The 19,960-nt window shown below is 40.0% G+C and overlaps 3 protein-coding genes across 39 annotated transcripts in view; 2 read left to right on the forward strand and 1 right to left on the reverse strand.

Annotated features, from left to right (window-relative positions):
- rims2a (regulating synaptic membrane exocytosis 2a) overlaps window positions 1-5,005 on the forward strand; it is a 137,347-nt gene extending 132,342 nt beyond the window's left edge. For all 37 annotated transcript variants that reach the window (XM_019256581.2, XM_019256578.2, XM_019256580.2 and 34 more), the window contains 5 exons: window positions 783-924; window positions 1,097-1,209; window positions 1,398-1,499; window positions 1,663-1,802; window positions 2,392-5,005. In XM_019256581.2, coding sequence (XP_019112126.2) covers window positions 783-924; window positions 1,097-1,209; window positions 1,398-1,499; window positions 1,663-1,802; window positions 2,392-2,595 — 701 coding nt within the window. In that variant the 3' untranslated portion in view covers window positions 2,596-5,005. The remainder of the gene's footprint in view (window positions 1-782; window positions 925-1,096; window positions 1,210-1,397; window positions 1,500-1,662; window positions 1,803-2,391) is intronic.
- Window positions 5,006-5,673: 668 nt separating this feature from the next.
- dcstamp (dendrocyte expressed seven transmembrane protein) lies at window positions 5,674-8,256 on the forward strand. Its single transcript, XM_010736967.3, has 4 exons — window positions 5,674-5,687; window positions 6,634-7,555; window positions 7,646-7,966; window positions 8,058-8,256. Exons 1-4 carry the CDS (start codon window positions 5,674-5,676, stop codon window positions 8,115-8,117), a joined length of 1,317 nt encoding a protein of 438 aa, XP_010735269.1. The 3' UTR covers window positions 8,118-8,256.
- Window positions 8,257-8,588: 332 nt separating this feature from the next.
- On the reverse strand, window positions 8,589-19,630 carry dpys (dihydropyrimidinase). Its single transcript, XM_010736965.3, has 9 exons — window positions 19,152-19,630; window positions 17,761-17,919; window positions 17,392-17,571; window positions 15,823-16,012; window positions 15,446-15,602; window positions 15,028-15,169; window positions 14,112-14,254; window positions 11,127-11,334; window positions 8,589-10,634 (listed from the first exon to the last, which is right to left on the reverse strand). The coding sequence occupies exons 1-9, from the start codon at window positions 19,401-19,403 to the stop codon at window positions 10,578-10,580; spliced, it is 1,488 nt and encodes a 495-aa protein (XP_010735267.1). The 5' UTR covers window positions 19,404-19,630; the 3' UTR covers window positions 8,589-10,577.
- Window positions 19,631-19,960: the final 330 nt, after the last annotated feature.

A 19,960-nucleotide genomic window follows, 5' to 3' on the forward strand; every position in this document is an offset into this window, starting at 1 on the left:
GTTTCAGGCACTAACATTCCAGTTTGACAGAGCTAAATGTCTAAAACAAATCTAATGTTGTTCAATTTTAAGCTCCCGAGCATCTGTGCTGTGTTCTGCGATGACTCTGTGATGCTGAGTGAAGGAGAATTTGCAAGCCTCTTAATGGCATATAAAATGAAAGGGGCGATGCTGCACGTGTGTGTTGGTTGCCAGGCGTGTGTCTATGTGTAGGTATGTGTACGTGTGCTATGGGAACAACCACGTGTCCTCACAGACGAGAAGCTGGGTGAGGATGAGCAGCAGCAGTTGCTAATAGGGCAAGTCAGCTGTCGTCTTGGATCAGTCAAGATGGGGGGCAGACGCTGGATGTTTATAGGTGAAGCATGTACTCACTATGGCTCCCATAAGACCCCCGTGAGGAGTTAGTAGCACAGAGCAGAGGAGGGCTGTGCATGCTGTTCTGTTCAACAGATACACAAAGAGCCATCATTCTGTAGAGCTTGTTGAAGTGACCTTATTTGATTGTCACAGTGAAAATGCAATGATCCTTTGACACATTGAGACTGAGCTATCCATGTCTTTGCATAGTGATTCATTTTCATTCAGAGTTGTCTTTGTTGTTTTGTTTTGCCTCTGGAATGAATTTTCTATGAGCCAATGACAGTCTGTCGGTGATAATCCATGTGAAGGCAACTCGCTGCTTGAGTCACCAAATGATTCAGTGTCATGGACTGACAGTCTTTATCACTCTTCCTCTCTCTCCATCTCTCTTTCTTTTGCGTGTGTTGTTCCACGTGCAGAAGCGGGAGGTAAAAAGTTACGCAGCACGATCCAGAGGAGCACAGAGACGGGCCTGGCGGTGGAGATGAGGAGCAGGATGACTCGGCAGGCCAGCCGAGAGTCTACAGACGGCAGCATGAACAGCTACAGCTCCGAGGGAAAGTAAGGAGACAAGAACTCTGATGAACATGCATACACAGCAAACAATCTAAACTCAAACTGATCCTTTTATTTCTTCATAATCCTTGTGACATTTAATATAAAGCTTTGTCTTCTGTCAACAGAACTGTACCTTTCATCTCCATGGTAACCTGTGTGTCTTTCTCTGTTTTAGTCTCATCTTCCCCGGTGTGAGACTCTCCTCAGATGCCCAGTTCAGTGACTTCCTTGATGGTCTTGGACCCGCCCAGCTCGTCGGACGACAGACGTTGGCTACTCCACCGATGGGTGAGCACCCATAGAGTCCCATTCTATAATACATTCACATGGTAGTTTGGTAATTCTTGACATAGATCTTTGCAATTAGGACTGAAAACATTAGTAAGAGGTTGTGAAGCATAGATTTTTAGATTCTTTATATACTGATAAATATCAAGTCAGTACTGTGCTAATGGTTTGCTATTTTTGATATTCAGGTGACATCCAGATCGGCATGGTGGAGAAGAAAGGAGCACTGGAGGTGGAGATCATCAGAGCTCGTGGCCTTGTGGGAAAACCAGGTTCCAAGGCACTGCCAGGTAATTTAAGCTCTCATTATCACAGGCAGTTAGCCCACTTGTCTTAAAGATTCTACATTACTGTTGATATATGATGATGAAAACATATGAAGCAGGTTTCTGTGGGATAAGAACAAGAGGTTATGCATAATGTAACATTTTCTCGCCTCAATTCTCTTCTCAGCACCATATGTAAAGGTCTACCTTTTGGAAAACGGAGTCTGCATAGCCAAAAAGAAAACAAAAGTAGCAAGAAAAACCTTGGATCCTCTTTACCAGCAGCAACTGCCGTTTGAGGAGAGTCCGGGAGGGAAGGTTTTACAGGTAAGAAAGGTGTCACAGTAATTAAATCAGTCACCGTTATGGAATTTTCTATCCTTAAGTTACACAAGGTCACATGTGGGCCTTGAGGTCCTCGGCAGTATTAATTGTTTGGCTTTGACTAGGTGCCAGTCTATCTCAACACTGTGGTGGCCAGGGTCAAAGAGACCTGTTGCTGCCTTTCTAGACATAATAGATAGCTGCCGTTGCCGTTCCAATCTGCGTAAACAGACATCTGTGTCTCCAGACTAGAATATGCTGACAATAAACCTCCATGGGTAAAAACATTCTCTTTGACTAATTCTGGACATATAGTATTTGTGGTGTTATCTTTGGGTTTAAAGTCGATCCACCAGGATGAGTTGGGCAGAATGTGAGACCGACTCAGGCACTTCTGATGCACCATGAGAGTGTCTCTAATTCTCCTTGGCCAAGCATCAATAAATAATACAGCATAAGACATCAGAGGCTTCTGAACACTTTCTTCCTTCCTGACCTCACCATTGACCTTTGACTTCAGCAATTTCTCCACAACAACTATAGTCTCTGTAAAACAACTTCTTTACTCACTGTATGAAACTTGTCATTGCAGGTCATCGTTTGGGGCGACTACGGGCGTATGGACCATAAATCATTCATGGGAGCAGTTCAGATACTGTTAGATGAGTTGGACCTGTCCAACATGGTGATTGGCTGGTTCAAGCTCTTCCCTCCCTCCTCACTGGTGGACCCTACTCTGGCCCCACTGACAAGAAGAGCTTCCCAATCCTCACTGGACAGTTTCTCTCGATCATAGCAGCGTGTGGACTGATAGCGTTGTTGTAGCAGCCAGTGTTGCGATTACAGGTCACGCCCCCCGGTTACACTGCATGCTTGATGTTGTGTCTTCTGAGCCTGTTTCTAGGGGTGCAAACGTGATCCTGTGTTTTAAGCAAAAACGTCGCGCACATTGTGCACATGGCGAAGCGTGTTGCAAACGCCTGGCGGCCGGGAATGCCAGGTGTTGTTGTTCTTGTTTGGAGGAAGCTGGAATGAACTCCTTAGCACGAGGAATCCGTCAGTTCCAGGTTTTCATCCAATTCGAAGCCATGGGGGTCAGTACTGGGAACTGCTAAACGAGTTCTACAGAAGCCCTTTTCGAATGAAAAATAAATGTTTTGCTTTGATTCTTTTTTTTGTTGTTTTGTTTTCTTTTTTTTTTCTTTTAATGTCAATGTACTTGTATCTGAAGGGGGTGACAGTGTTTCTAACCAGATGCTTGGTCACGCCACGCCAACAGACCTAGCTGTGTAGATGAGTTTTGGAGACCATCACTTTGGGTGAGGTGTGTCCCAGCTTGTATCCACACTCCCCCAAACCCCAAAAGAAATGCCCCGTATACTCTAGGTTTATGTGCTGAATCAAACCGTACTGGTAAATCACCAGAAAGACTTCAAAGTTAATCAGAGGCAATATTGAAGTGGCTACCATCAACACTCCAGAATATGCAGTAATGATCCAAACCCCATGAAAAGATGTACAATCTACCATCATTTCTCTGTTGATATATTGTATGAAAATGAAATGAGAAAAAAATATTTTTTTTCCTTATTAGTTCATTTGCATGGACACAAATTTAGCTGAATTAAAAAAAAAAAAAGAAAAGAAAATTATTTTCTTGAGGCTGCAACTTGCAAAAAAGATGAAGAAAAATAAATAAAACAGATCAGCCATTTTCAACAATTTATATTATTTTTAAAGATAAATTTCACTAGTGCATGGTTTTCAAGGGGAGTGAATGCAACATCGTGATTTAAAAAAAAAAAGACATTGTTTAACATTCTTTAGACCATTCATGAGTCTGTGTTTTGCAGACATGCAGATAAGGGAAACTTAAAGGAAACTTTTGGAGTTATTTAACAGAAAATGTTTATGTGACAAAAAGTGATAATGAAAATAAATGTAAATTATTTATTTCATTGTAAAAGGCTCACGCCTTATAAAGATAAACATTATGTGCAAATTGTACATGTTTCTCTTTCTTCCTTGTCCCAGGGTACTTCTCATTGTACTATTCATTGCTACCATTGTTCAGTCCCCTGATATTGTCCAGATTTTAGGACTGTTGGTTATTTTACAGTTCTGTATTGTTTCAGTATGTATTTTATTTTGGGATTTGATTTGTTTAACAAGCATGTTGAAAAGGATTTTCTGCAACATGGCTTGGGCACACCTTACAGTAACTCAGCATGTTTTGATAAAGATGATATTTGGAATTTTTGCAGTTTCTTGTACAGTGCATGTCAACTTCATTACTTTTCTCCCTCACCTTAAATTGAACTCTACAGCAAATTAGTTCTTGGTCTTCCACGGCCAATTATTGAAGTTTTAACAAAAACATTCCACCCCCAAGGTCATATTTTCTTTCAGGTTTTTGAGGAAAAAAAAGTGACAAGGAAAATATTTTATATTTAATGGAGGTTGACGAAACAGTTGTGATTGCAAGTGTATTTTATTTCAGTATTGTTGACGAACATGCAAAAATAATCTGTATTGGTACAGCAAGAGGTCTATACCTAATCAAGAGGCAGCAAACATGCAAGAGATGTATGTTGCTGTGGTTCAATTTTACAGGCACTGTTTGTGAAGATGAGCTAATCACAAGTTCAAATAACTAGGGATATTGCCACAGAAAATGTTTTTTCTTGTTTTAATGAAAATGAAATTAATTTACTATATTTTTGTTAGTTTTATTTAAAAGCCAAGACCAGTTTATTTTTTATTTTCTATTTTTAGTAATTATAAATACTTCTCATGTCTGGGAAGTATATGAATCTTATAGTTGCAGTATGTCTGAATGAAATTGAACTGAGGCATTATTCCTTTTCCATGTGACGATAAAGCGTTTTAATGTCCAAGAAAACCTTGTCGCTGTAACAAGCTACAGTATATATTTTCATTTTAATTTTCATTGTACATACCTTTAGATGTCAAAATTTGAATAAACAAGCTACCATAAATAGATTGATAGACTCTTCTGGAACAGGAAAAATGCCTCACATGATGACAAAGACATATGTTATTTATCCTTTTGAATGCCTTTTAATTTTCTCTTTTTGGTGCAATGTGTTAATGCCAAGGCTATGTCTTGGTTAAGTATGGTTGAGTACAGAGATTTATGTAAGTTATTTTTCAAATTAAAAATAAAAAATTGATATTACACTGATGCCAAGTGTTGGGTGATGATAAGACACACACACACACACACACACATACACAAGTGTAACATGATTTCTATAGAAACTCTTAAAGGGGCAGTCCAGCAATTTAGTATTTCACTTTCTCAAAGTGTAGAGAAGACGTCATGAAGAAATCTTGATTTTTAGTCCCCAGCATGGGTCAGAAAGTTTAAAAAATGCTGGATCCTACAATTTCCATAATTAATCAGCTAAGGCTGATGGTAATTTCACTATATTTGTGGGTATTTTATAAACCATCTATGGAGAAATTTAAAACTCTGACCTGATGATGGCGTTAGATGAAAAGTCAGGTTCATAAACTGTATAAAATATCTATCCATGATGTCACCCACAGGTTTCTGAAGAGCCGTTGTGAAGCTCAGTGTGGTGGCTCTGGTCGTCACCATCTTGGCAGCTCTGCTTCTGCAGGCGAATTAAAAAATGGGCAAAGACATGGAACATGAGTGAAGCTGAGGCAGGCTGAATGAATCCTGGGTGCTCAAATCAAACACCCACCAGTCAATCATCCAGACAGGGACATAAATGTCTACATTATTTCATAGCAATCCATGCAGTACTTGTTGGGATATATCAGTCTGGACCAAAGTGGTGGACTGACAGATTGACAGACTCATTCCTGGAGCCACGCAGCTAGCATGGCTTATAACAAGTAACACTCAGTGTTTGACATACAGCATGTGAGGCCATTTTTGTTACAGTGGAGAAAAATTATAAAACAACATAATGATGTGTATGTTTGAACTGTACATGAAAACTAAACAGCCGTCAGTCTCTCACCTACTTTGTTTAAGTTGTGTGACGGTTTCACAGGCCTCCCAACAAACTGACTGACTCTTCTCACAGGCTGCTGACGTCAAGACCCTGATATCAACATCAAGTTATTATTTTCCCTGTTCAAAGTTTTTATTGTAATCCTTTGAAAGCGGCTGAATTCAACCTTGAATATTATAGTGCAATTCAGTAATCTTACAAATCCTAACCTTACGTTTGCGTAGCACTGTGAGTCTGCTTTTTGTCTCTTAAAAGGCATTTGAGAGCTTTTATCAGGTTTGCTGTAGTTAGATTGTCTTTATGTGTATACACGAGTAATCTATATTCATAAATTAGTGGCATACGGTAGAGTAATTGGTTTTTACATCATAAGCACAGTCAAGTCTCACACAGATGTCTCAGAGCACTTCTGCTTTTTGTTTTAAAAAAAATAGGGATGACTGTGAGATGACGAATGACTGAGGTTTGAGGAGGCAGGAAGACTTCCTGTTTTAGCTGCATTTAAAGAGACTGCAAACTACATGCACAAGAATAGATGTCGAGCTCCATAAGGCAGGTTTGTTCTTACTTACATGAAATTAACGCTCCCATATATGATTTGCAAAATGCATATTGTCAGATTCAATTTTGACAGAAAGTTGCTGTTCGTTTAACCTATTTCTTTCAAGGTGGCTGTTGCACTGTGGTCTTATATCCAGGATGCTGCTCTCATGGATTACAATAAAACAGAGCCTCAGAGATACAGGCTATCTGGCTGCGGATGTTTTCATCACTGGAAAAAGGGATGGCTTTCAAAGAACTCTCCTCCTCCTCCTCACCTGTAGCTTCTCCAGCCTCCTGCTCAGCTCCCTGCTCCTCCTGTACCTCCTCTTCACACTGAACTATGACCTAGCAGTGGCTGGAGGGATCGCTGGCTGCATTGGTACACTACTGACAGTTGCCCTCTTCCTGTCAAAGAGAGTAAGGTGCCTTGGGACTCTTTTCATGATCTCTATTTTCATGAAGAAGAGTCGGAACCTACTCCTGACCGCCGGGACCAGTTTAGTGGTTCTTAGAAATATCCGCAACACCTTGGAGAACCTCACGGGCCTGAGCAGGAGTCTGATTTGCAACCTGAAGGCCAAGAAAGCGGCTATCGTTGCTCCGTTCAGTAACTATGTAAACATGTTGAAGTGGATAGGAAACATGCTCAAGGGGGTTACAGACTTAGGGGTTTTGAACCTTGATTCAAAACTCAAGGTTTCACCTAGATTGGAATCAGAAGAATTCAGGGTGAAACTCAGTGAAGCAGAGCAGAAACTGAATGAAACAGTGAAGTATGTTCAGTCAGTAATGAATACAGTCTCCTCTGTGAGCGAAAGGATGTTTCCTGCCATCAGCTTCCTGGTGCTCACCATGTTTATAGCGCTGCACATAAAAAAATTCTGCAATGACATGAAATACAGAAACAGGTTCATAAGCAGCAAGTTTGTTCGTTTTGACGAACAGCAGAAGGCGGAAGGAAAGCCTCACGTACTCCCCCTCACAGCGGAGGAGGAGAAGCTGTACACCACCATCCCCTCCATCAGTCCAACCACCAAAGAGGGGAAAGCTATCCTGAAATTTGGTGTTCCGGTTGCCTCCCATTTTGTATCTTGGGTCATGTTTATAACAGTGGACGCCTTATTGTACTACTTTGTTGACATTGTAACAACAAAGTTGTCAGAGCTGGAACCATTCCATGTCCCACTGTTAATGAGCATCAAAGTAAGTAAAAGATCCATTGATACACTTCTACATTTACAGTACTTGTTCCAGTCAGACAGCTATTAAATACTTATTCATTTATCTTCTCAGGGGATTGCAACTTTAATAGGTATACCATTTGCTGAGCAAAACCATCAAAAAGACTTTTCCTACACTGTGACCCTGTTTGAGAAGAGGTGCCTTCCTAAACCCAAGCTGCTGCTCTATAACTCCATAGTTCCTTTGGCTGTCATCCTGCTCATCCTGTTCGTTATGGCTCTGATGGCCTCCAAAGTGGCCCAGCTCAGACTGATGGTCTGTGAGCGATTCTTCTCCACGGCTGCCGAGGCGAGAGTGGAATACCTGCATGCCAAAATCCTGAGGAAGAGATTAAAAAAGAGGACAAGCCCACTCAAGTCGCTATATTTTAAGGTATGAATTATTGTATATCACTAGCTACGTCTGTTCATCTCTGTGTGTAATGCTTTAAATGCATTTCTTTTTCTTTTTCTCCTCTTTTCAGCCACATTTCTGGTGTCCTCTACTCTTCAAGCATAAAGTGGATTCACAAAGTGTCGTGTGAGGAAGTTATTATGTTATGCTGCATTTCTTTTTGTTTTGTTTTTTGTTCTGTGAATAAGAAAGCATTAGAAAGTCTCTCGGTAAGGATTCTCACTGATCCTCACTTGTACTTTTTGTGTGTGTGTGTGTGTGTGTGTGTGTGTGTGATGTATTTCTAACTACATATTTAGATAATTTTCTATATTATATTTCGTGATATTTTTGAACAATAAATTTGTGCTGCTAACAGACTGTGCCCTATAATCTTTTACACCCGTACTATATCATTGTCATAATCAAATTATACCATATTATATAACAGGTCAGTGTCGCAATTAACAGTAATAGTAACCATGGAGAATGGTCTATAGACTGAACACTTCCACAATAATAGCCAACCAATTACAGACCATAAATGAAGTGTTTATAATTCAATTCAGTTTAGCCTCAGTGAGCGCTCGGCAACTCGAAATGTCATTTTATTAGTCAGATATGTGAGATATTACATACATATTATGTCATGTTCATTATGTAACAAGGCAGATGATAATATTCTGAGCAGTAATTGCAGGTAGTCAAATATATTACAAATATATTTAATCCCATAAAAGCTGAAGGCTTTTTGGAGGCATTATAAGTTCACAATTATGAATTCATGATAATAGCAGTGGATAATTTAACAGATAGGAGATAGAGCACCAAACAGCTTCTAATAGTCTGAAACACAGAGGCAGGCTTCTGTATTTTACCTCCATGTGTAACGTCGCCCCTGCAGAGTGTAGAACAGTGATATTTGCTTACATAATCTAAGACAGATGTCCCTTACATGTGCAGTGAACAGACCTGTCCTCTTCCCATTTACACGTTGTCTCTGCTCATTACCATCTCACAGGTGTGAAGGTGATTTTTAATCATAACCTTGTGATCCAGCTTTTCTTACTTTCTGTACATTTCCATCAACTTGCTTTCAAAGTAAAACGTTGAAGTTGTTTATTAAATGTTTATTTTATTAGTTCCATCAGTCCAAAATTCTTTTTTAATTCTTGTAAAAATTCAAGTTCAGAGTTTGAGTTTATATAAACCTTCTGGCATGCATTGAAAAGATTCATTTTTTGTGCATTATTGTTGCTGGTGTTTACTGTGCTTTTCTACGATTCAAACAATATCATACAATTAGTGAACACAGTTAGACCATGTGATGTGCATGGTTGGTGACGTGCTCTCCAATGTCAGCGTATTGTATTATAATGTTACCTTCAGGTTAAAAGCCCACAGAGTTGGTAGAAACTCAAATTGCTCTAACTGTGCAAACCAGAACATTTGTAATTGTGTGACAAATTTACATGATAATGTAAAATTAATAGCTTTTCAAAGTCTGCTAAAATGGTTGGCCATGACTTTAAAGTGTACTTTCAGTTATATAAACAAAATTATGTTGATTCAATACTTAATTTCAATTATTACCTCGGTTTTTAATTCAATTGAAAAGTTAATTCAACATTATAAACTTTTGAGTGTATTCTTCCTTGATATGTCTACAAATTGTCCAATACAGGAAACCAACCATTTTCAGAAACGCTCACCCTCCACTGTGAGAGAAAAGAGGAAGGAAGTGGTAGCGCTCAAGGATGAGTAAGCCTTCTGTGACTCACATGCTGCCACTGACCCATGTGGCAACCTGATAAGCTCACATTATGTCTCAAGTGGCCCTGTGGCATAATACCACGCCAGCATGCCAGCCCAATAGGAAGCTGCCACATGATGCTCAGTGACAGCAGCAGACCTTTTTACCATGGGAAAGGATGAACACAGTCCATACATGGGCATAGATGATGTGCATAATGTGCTGAATATGCAAATACAGTCAATCTGGGTCAACAAAGTAAATCTTAATGCTTTCACACATCAGAACATTTTAATATTTCTTCAAAGGGAAGAATGCTTTTGGGTGAGAAATATCAGTCATGTTACAAATGGCAACAAACATTTTAGAAAAAAAAACTGTAAAAATGCCCAGTAAGAGATAAATCGGGTACATTCATGACTAAAGCCACATTTCGCTATTAGAACAAGGATGTACACATACATACACGTGATGAAATGTCCTCTTTTTCCCCTTTCTAAGCCCTTTTTTCAGTGAATTACTTGTTGACTTGATTGCATAATGTATGTGACGGCAAATATAATTTTCGGCAGCACAGTGGGTTCCACTGACCTAGAAACCGCACACAGTTGAACAAAGATAACAAAGATATTATCTGCAAACAGAACATTGACCTACGTGTTGATCAAAGGTGACCAAAAGACCAACACCACCACCTTTCCTGCACACGCTGATTTCTATTTGAAATTAAAAGTAGCAGAAAATGTTACAGTTACATGTTGAAAATGTGGAAACTATCAGTGAGACGGCGTTCAGACATTTGGTTTGGTAGCTCCTGGATTGTACTGAAGACACACAGCTGGAGATTTTAAAGTGGCATCATGAAATGACTTTGCCTTCATAGGGCTTTCTGATCACAGCTGTAGGTTTCCCCACCTGCAGGCCAAATACAAAGAAAGAAAGGTGATGTGACCTTTGTGTACAGTATCTCATCTGAATGGAGTTGCTTTAAATTCAACAAAAATCGAATTTGCAGAAGGTCGATACCACTCTCATGTCTGTACGGTAAATACAAAGCTCCAGCAAGCAAGCTTGCCAACTGCTCGTTTGTATAATGTGTACAAGAAACAAAGTGTAAGCATGACAATTTAGGTGTTAGCCGGCTGTAAACCTACAACAAAACACATGTGAACACATCACTGACATGGTGTACTGCTTTGATATAGTGATATAGTGAATGTGTTGCTTATTTCCACATCCAGGACATTACCATTTATCTTAGCTGTGTTTCAATGCTATTAATAAAATGCTTATATACTACATATTGTCTTTATTTTTTTGAAGTGATTTTGGCATATATGGCCTTCTATTAATTTGACTACCTTTTGGGTTATTTTCTCTTAATAAATCTTGTGGGGTTTGACTGACCTGCTCCCTTTGCTTAATTCGCTTGTAAACAAATTCAGAGAAGGGTTTTCTGTGGATGAATTTGCCATGTCCCGGTGACACCTTTAGCTGCCCGTCCTCATAGACAACTTTGCCTCTGGAGATGGTGATGACGGGGACGCCGTGGCACTCCATGCCCTCGAAGATGTTGTAGTCCACAGCCTGGTGGTGTGTCTTGGCTGATATCTTCCTACCAAGACACATAGATACAACTACAGGTTTGTAAAAAGCCACTGACAGCTGTTTCAGAACCAAACTTTCTTTCTCACGTGTAGGCCTTGGGAAAAGTAAGGTAATCACTGCATGCCTTCTGAAACTGTGAAACCTAATGCACTCCTTTCTAACCTGAAACTGATTGAATCAGGCCAAGATGTACTCATACAGAGCATCGAGTTACTGCAGCTCACTTACTTTGCAGCAACAAGAAATATAATACAATGTATTATTTACAACTTTTGCTCATGTGATGCTCTCCTCTCTAAAAAGGCTGGACTGGGATGTTGAATGAAGAATGAGCTTTGATCAAGAGATTCAAGACCACTTTCAAGTCTTCGCCCAAGCAAATTCAGCATGACTGCAATGTTTATTGGCAAAATGATTAAAATACTTTCAATGATTTATCTAAAAGCACTCATGGTAAATGAATCCATGGCAGGAATCCAGATTTATGTAAAACTCATAAATACTCTTGCTTGTACTGTACTATGCTGCTGCTACAATCTCTCTCCAACCACATCAATCTAAGCAAATACCATTTGAGCTATTTGTACCTTATTTGAGTATTTTCATGCTAAATATACTCCTCTACATTTCACAGGGCACATTAAGACTGTACATACAAGACACATGATGGTCTTGTAAAATGCATTGTTACCGAACAAACTACCACACAATATATATACAGTAAGGACAAGTAACATTAGCTCTACCTTGACAAACAGTTATACTGCTTACACATTTACGCATCTAAGTAACAATAAGCCAATAATAAATGGTTATATTAAACCTGCAGAAACAGATCCTTGGCAGCCAAAGGAAAAAGCTGTGAACTCGACAGTTACACTATTTAAGTTAATGTGGGAAAGGTGTTAGCACATTAGCCTTTATTTGCATACATATCACTCTTCTATTAGCTCTGCATTTGTTTGTTGTATTTTTTCTGTCTGCCATTTAGTGCTAGTGTACAGTGCATGTACTGGCTCCTAAAACCAAAATAATGAGCTGAAAGGCTCAAAAACACTCTATGGAGCTGCAGAGTCAAGTGATATCTGTGACCCCTTTCACATACAAGTAGTCATGTGATCTATTGTTGATGGAAAATGATTCATTAAAGACTCATAGCTTCCACCGTTGTGTGTAGTTACTAATTGTAGTATTTCAAGCACATTCTCATGAGGGGGGTTGAAGGGCTTTCTGGAAAACTTAGAAAATGAGCAAAAATCAATAACACTTCATAATAAAATCATCAGCACATAACAGATTGATGATGTCTGACAAATAAATCACATCTGAGTGAAAAGACTAAATCAGCAGGGCGCAGTGAAATGAGTATGACTCAGCCAGCTCCATGGCTTTTTTTTTTGGTGAACATCTTTCCTCCATTCACAAATCCACATTTCCTGTCAGAGACTGACAAAAACAAGATGTGTCCTCATTATTCAAGTCGCCTGATTATGAGACACAAGGCAACTGACTGAGCTTCCTAGGCATTTCTGGTTATGCAACTGTTTGTGGCCCCTGGTCCCGGATGTCATGAAGCGACACTTGCATTCAGGGCAATTAATTACACAGTTTCACAGATGGATTCACGGCTGCGGCAATCAAACATTCAGGTACTCTCATGCTTGAAAGGTATTATAACATCCACAGACATGCACATGTGGTAAAGACAGGAGACACACAAGCAGTGATTGAAACAAACAAGTGATGCTTGAGAGGTTCAAAATACTGTAAACTCCAGTAGAGTAAGAAGTGTGAAGGGTCTCGCACAAGCTTTTCCAGCATTACCAGTGAATTCATTTACAGCAAATTACACTGGAGTGTAATGTGTTCTTCTACAATTCACATCAGTGGTTAGTAACTTCCCTGAGGGGCTCAGCCCAGATTCTCCAGCAGTGCAGTGCCATTGTGGGTTATATAAGCCTGAGCGTGCTACAGTACGCAAGGAATGCAAACTCTTCTCTATGCCTGCATCTGTGCATGTGCTACACAGAACCGCATACTGTCCTCTGCTCCATATCTGGGACTTTGTCGGAATAATAATAAAATAAAAAAGACAATCACATGATCTGTTTTTTGTTTTTTTTATATCCATCCGTATGATATTCTGAGACGGTTACTGAAAATAGCCTTAAGACTGTGTGTTCTGCACGATGAAAATTGGTTTAGCTCCCACGTGAACATTCGTCATCTTTAAGATCCTCACCATGACCCATCAGCATCACCCCACAGATGCATTTAGCTTATGTAAGTATGTTAAAATCCCTCCTAAAACATAACCAAACATGGTAAAAGCATTTATCATGCCAGCAGTTTTTTTTTAATGACTGAGGAATATAATTAATATGTTCATTGTGATATGCTTTAGTTTGCAGCTGCAGATAAGTGGTGACACACTCTGACTTCTGGATAGTGCAGAGATGTAATCAGCTTACGTGATGAGGTTTTTTTTAGTTGCCTGTATCTATAGCCTGCTAAACTTTATGAACTTGATCTTATTCACCTGAATGCCTGACACCCTGAAGACATGCTTTCAAGTTTCCCAATGTTTCAGCAGCACCATGTGCAGTTGAAGCCGCTGATCGCACTGGCAGAAATGTTTAACTTAACGTTGAGAGATAAGAAAGCAGTCAGAGTGTGCATTGGAGTTGTGCACTTTTGAAACTGCACACACACAGTGTCTGAAAGCTTTTCTTTTCCGGTTCTGTTTTCTGCCACACTGCTGAATGGCTGGAGTCGGGTCCTCACCTTGTCATATTGGGGTCCCATATAACAACATCAGCATCAGAGTTCTTGGTGATCCGGCCTTTCTGTGGGTAGAAGTTGAAGATTTTTGCTGCGTTGCTGCTGGTGACAGCTACAAATCGATTCTCGTCCATTTTGCCGCTGTGCTGAGGGGAGGAAACACACAAAACAGCCGCTTTGAGTAAGGGGCCACAGTGGTTGACAACAAAATATAGACCAAAGGTCAGTGCTTAACTGTGCAGCAGGCAACTCATTTCCGCCAAAATATCATCTAATGTGTGATGTGTAAGCACTGTTGCATGTTGTAAATCTTTTCAGTGGCCTTGGGGCAGCCAGGCTGAAACACCGTCTTCACAACAGTGAGAAAATGCAACGTCTGCTGTCTGCAGCTCTGAGAGTTTATTGCCTTTTCTATTTGTATTGTAAGAAAACAGAAACACTTTAGTAAGAATGATTACTACTGGTGCTATGTAATGTTAACACAGAGAAAGAGTATACATTCTTAGCCTAACATTTAACTTCATGATACAAATTCATGTATAGAGCAGAGCCCCAAGCCATGACAAATCTTCATAGCATGATATTACCAAAAATAATTTGAAGTGATGCTGTACCTATTGATGCACATTCCAATAAATTGGCTTCCACACGCGATGAGTAATCAGCCTTGACTTCACAGTAAAAAGCATCAAGCTGACGTAGGATATGTACAAGTAGGGACTTTTAATTTAAAAACCTATTTAATTTGTGGTTACGTTGTCATTTGCCCTATTTAATTCATCTTTTTATTCAGCCCACTACCACAAGACTGCAAGTTGTGTAATTACATGGCTAATGACAGGAAACTGCATAATAGCAGCTCACACTTTTGCTGTGTTAAACACTGTCTCATGAGTGCATACATATCGTCAGGACATACCACTCCTTTCTCCCAGATAACAGACATCCTGTCCTCCACTCCGTTCACTCCGTTGGGGATCTTGGTGAAGTCATCTTTGCCGAGAGCCTTCTGGCACACAGAAAAGGTGCAGTTGTCCGTCCCCGTCACACTGAGATCATCACTAGAACATTTGATGGATGAATACGTGTGTGAATGAATGAACAAACACATAACAATGCTAATAGTCATAGTTATTCAGTCATCACAGAAGCTCAGTTGATATGCAAATTTGCCCAATTAGCTTCAGAATCTTTACCTTGGCACCTCTTCTCACTTACTCACTAAAAGCAAACATGAATGTTAAATTACAAAGCATATTTTCATGAGATTTTTTAAAATATGATGTGCGATCATCGTTTCGACTATTATTGGTTGCTACACTTTCAGTTGCACCCACTTGGCCAATAGGTCCATGAGGTACCCAGGGGTGCTGGGATCAGGTCTGAGTGGAGGACCCATGACGAAGGCAGCAGCATGGGCCCACTCATTGTGCCAGTAGTGAGTACCATCAGTGCCCAATCCAGCTGCAATGGGCTCCCCGAACACCACACGCCCTGCAGAGAGAGAAACAACACTTCAAATTGAAGTCGTTAGACATTTCCCTTCATACTGTTTCAGAAGTCCCATGATGACGCACGAGTAAAGTTCCACTTCCTTTAAGGATGAAAATAAGAACGGACATTTAATATCAAGACTAAAAATGAGGCCATGTAGGACCATCATCTCTCAGCCTTGCCCTATATGAACAGAAGGTGGCAGCAAGCCCACACTTACCATCTCTGCGTGCATTAGACACCACCTTGGCAGCAGATTTGCTCATGACATGGACCACATACAGCGGGCAGTTGACAGCATGGGCAATGGTGATGGCCCGTTGGGTGGCCTCTGCCTCCACCTCCTCTGGCCGACACAGCTCATGGCCCTCGGGCCCAGTGATGCCCAAAGACAGCATCTTTTTAGCCCCCTGACGAGTCCCAGCGGGATGGGGACAAGAAGGCAACATAAACATAAAGGTTAGAGTGGCTCTACATCTGACCTTTTTAAAACCCAATATGTAGAAAAATATTAAAAGCTGTGACTCTTCTCTTTGCCATTAACTGGGTTTGCACATTTGACGAAAGTGATCAAATCTGGATGATGATAAAGCTACATATATGTATATAGTAGGGTCAGGTCAATAAGACCTCAGAGACAAAGTGCATGCATAGTTAATACCATTCACATACTGACTGTGTTACACAGTGAAGGTCTCCAAACAGAAGTAACGCATCATTTTCTGTGGCTGAGGTCTCAGTCTGAAAGAACACTGTTACGTATGTTTGTTTTTGGTTTTTTCATGAGCCGTCACAGAAGGCCCAAAGGACCCGAACAGAACATTCGGCTTAACAATACAAATGACTGCTTACTACACCTCTAACACTTGTCTGAATATCAACATTAATCATGTGTTCCCACCACTAGAGACCCACATTTCACTTTTTAAGCATTTGCTGCCTTCTAGTGTTGAATTGTTGTCATGACATTTCAAAAGAAAAATAATAATATATAAATAATTGGCCATTTCCATTGTGGCATTTTAAATGATGATGATTTAAAATATGTAAAATGTGAACCATTAATCACAATAACAGAAGCACATTTACAAAGGGTTTTATAAAGGTTACTGACTATACAGGTCTTTTCTGGATATGATGTATTAAACTATCTACAGTGAAAAAACAAACAAACATATTCTAATAAATTCTTCTGGTTCAAATTTTTCTGCACTAGAGACACTCCTTGGTAGATCATCTCATCATGCTTTCCTGTTTCCTGTCTTACAGACAATGGACCTTGAACCACCTACAATATGCAGGAAAAATCAAAATAACATAAAAATCATAAAAATACAAATTCTACTACTGAATTCTCTAACAGAATAACCACCACACTGTCTATTCTTCTATGACGCAGGATACAGGATCTTGCATAAAAAAATACTTGTGGTTAAACATTAATAAAAATGGTGGGTTTACACATGCACATACTGTATACATATTTACCTGCCCTGAACTGTTTGAACCTTTGCCGATAAAGAGATTTGAACATTAGAAGTCAGTTTAATGTCACTGTCCATGGAAGGAGGAATGACCACCACTTTCTATAGTTTATATAAAGTATTTACAAAGTAATGATTCATACTGCTTAAATTTAGAATAGAACATTTTTGGGGTGGATGCAAGAAAGTGTTCCTGTTAGGCCACTAGCAAATTGTTTGCACTATAAAAATATACTTCTGCTGTAAGTCAGCATCTTAAGAGTGGAAATCGTGTACATTATCACAAAAACTGGGCTCATACTGACCTCAGCAATCAGGTCTCCATTCTCAGCATGCACCTGAGCTATAGCTCCGATCTCCTTACACTGAGAGAAAGCAGCATATAGCTCATGGTCCTGCAGCATGAACACATCTTTATAGGCCATAAACATCTTGAAGGAATTGACTCCCTTCTCATTGGTCAGTGTCTGCATCTCCTCTTTGACCTGAGAAAGAAAAAAGTTTGGATGCATTCATGGATGAATATAGCTCTGAATAACGGTCATACTCTCAAAAGAGGGAGGGGGATATGGGACATAAATACAAATACTATTTAACACTTTTATTCACATCAGACACTTCTGTTTGCTGCCATTTTAACCAACTCTGAATTGAGCAATGATCTGCTCATTCACCTTGTCGCTCCACCATGTGACGGCGACATGCAGCGAGTAATCGCAGCAAACTTTGGGGTCAGCTGTCTTACGCCAACAGTCGTAGGCCTCCAGGAGAGACTTGTTCCTCTGGGGGATGACAAAGTCCAGGATCATTGTGGTGCCTCCTGCTAGAGCAGCCTGGTGAAAAGTTACCAAAGAGAAGAAGTTAAACATTAACCTGCAAATTCTGCAAAACCATCAGGTTAGAAGGCTTAATACACAGATATACCCAATGATTTCAAGAACTGATTGAATCCTGTGATATATTTATTGTTAACAGAGTCTCAAAATCATTTCTGTCAATAATGAGATGATATGAGGACACATCAATATGATACAGAATCATGTGCTGATGAAAACAGATAACTGTTAATGGGTTGTATCAAAGAAAATCTCTTGAACAGGACATTTAGTACAACTGTTTTCATGTTGGTGGCTGTTGCTTCACAGTTGCTCCACATGTTGCAGTAACCCACAGCAGCTTTATCAGCACAGCGTTGGACAGATTGCTCAATGGCAATATCAATCAGGTAATCAGGTTACACAGTGAATGAGGAACAGATCTCATTTGCAAACTTAAAGCATTATACGGCTCATTGTTGTAGACAAAACAACTGGAACAGCACACACACACGAGCCCTGCAACACATTCATACACCCCTGTGGAGGTTTTAATATTGGGTTTGTTGATTCAGAATGATTATTGAGGCCGTGGTTTAAGATGTTCTCTGGTCAGTTTTGGAGAGAATTTGCTGTGACTGCTACACATTTGTTTCCCCTCACCACATCACAACATGTTGCAGTGTTGTGACTGATGCGTTCAGACAGTGCCTCTCTGGCCTCTTTGTTCCTCTGTAAGCTGCTTCATGTCGCCCTGACACCTCAATTAGAATACTTGTGATTGTCATACTTCTAATAAAGCTGACACAAGCTGCTAATTGGTGTTTGATTCATTCTGACTCACTTGTATGGCAGCCTGTTAAACAGTATTGTACAAGACGTGAATAAAACAACACAAACATGAGGACAACCGAGTCACTCTGAAGTCCAATAATCTGTTTGTGTGAGGCTCTTTTTTTCATAAATGATGATAGATTATAATCATAGGTTAAGATAAGATTAAACTACACAGCTGCAACATTTAAATGGTGAGCACATTCATGTATCAATAAATATAATCCAATAGTATTATATATATATTACTATTCTGAATAAACACTACTTTAAATTTGGTAATTTTAAATTAAGAATGCTTGCCACCTTAAAGCCCTTAATTTGAGTTACTATCCTGTCTGTCTGTGTTCAACTTGACGCACTTGAATGTGTCAGGAACTTCTGTCTGTCTGCTTCTCAGTAAACAGTGTCCTCACCTTGGTTCCGATGTGGAAGTCGTCCACAGCCTTGGTGCCCATGAAGGCCAGCTCCATGTGCGTGTGCGTGTCGATGCCGCCGGGCATCACCAGTTTCCCGGTGGCATCGATGACTCGCACTCCTCCTGGAATCTGAAGATTCTGTCCAACCGCAACGATTTTCCCATGTTCGATGTAAACGTCGCTGATCACAGAAAAGTCTTCGTTCACAACTTTACCTCCTTTTATCAGGATCCCGCTGGGCTCTGTCATACCTGCTGCGCACTGCCAACAGAGTGTGTGAGTGTGTGTGAATGTCCGAGTTTGTGCAAACTGAAGTGGCAGCAGATGCGCTCCACTCCTCAGTGTGTGTGATGACTCTCAACAACACTTAACTCAGCTCCAAAGTTCAGGTGAGATATGAATGTTTGTATGTATTATTATACTGTATGTGTGTGTGTGTGTGTGTGTGTGTGTGTGTGCGTGTGTGTGTGTGTGTGTGTGTGTGTGTGTGTGTGTGTGTGTCACCGCCCTGTCACTATCTCAACAACCTGAAGCATGCACAGATCTGAGCAGCTCAGCCACACTGAAGCCTGAAGCAACACACACACACAAAAATGACATTGTTTGTTCTAAGTTCAACTCCCATACAATACTGCATAGAAACCTCTGTATGCTTGCACCCAGTACAGGCCTTCTGTCCCATGTGCAACAAAAGTTTAAATTACATAACACAAACACATCTTAAACTTAATGTCCACACAATAGAAAGACAGAATGTCTGTAGATGTGCAAGAGTGACTAATTCACACCTTTTACTGTATGTACAC

The sequence above is a fragment of the Larimichthys crocea genome, chromosome XIII, assembly GCF_000972845.2.
Source record: "Larimichthys crocea isolate SSNF chromosome XIII, L_crocea_2.0, whole genome shotgun sequence".
Taxonomy (NCBI): domain Eukaryota; kingdom Metazoa; phylum Chordata; class Actinopteri; family Sciaenidae; genus Larimichthys; species Larimichthys crocea.

Bases quoted from the DNA above. Each gene is read 5' to 3' on its own strand.
- dcstamp (XM_010736967.3), top strand. The intron at 7,556-7,645 runs GTAAGTAAAAGA...TTATCTTCTCAG, and splicing joins CACTGTTAATGAGCATCAAA to GGGATTGCAACTTTAATAGG. The intron at 7,967-8,057 runs GTATGAATTATT...TCCTCTTTTCAG, and splicing joins TCAAGTCGCTATATTTTAAG to CCACATTTCTGGTGTCCTCT.
- dpys (XM_010736965.3), bottom strand. From the start codon at position 19,403: ATGACAGAGCCCAGCGGGATCCTGATAAAAGGAGGTAAAGTTGTGAAC. The intron at 17,920-19,151 runs GTGAGGACACTG...ACTTTTCACCAG, and splicing joins ACTTCCACATCGGAACCAAG to GCTGCTCTAGCAGGAGGCAC. The intron at 10,635-11,126 runs GTCAGTCAAACC...TTTGGCCTGCAG, and splicing joins GAATTAAGCAAAGGGAGCAG to GTGGGGAAACCTACAGCTGT.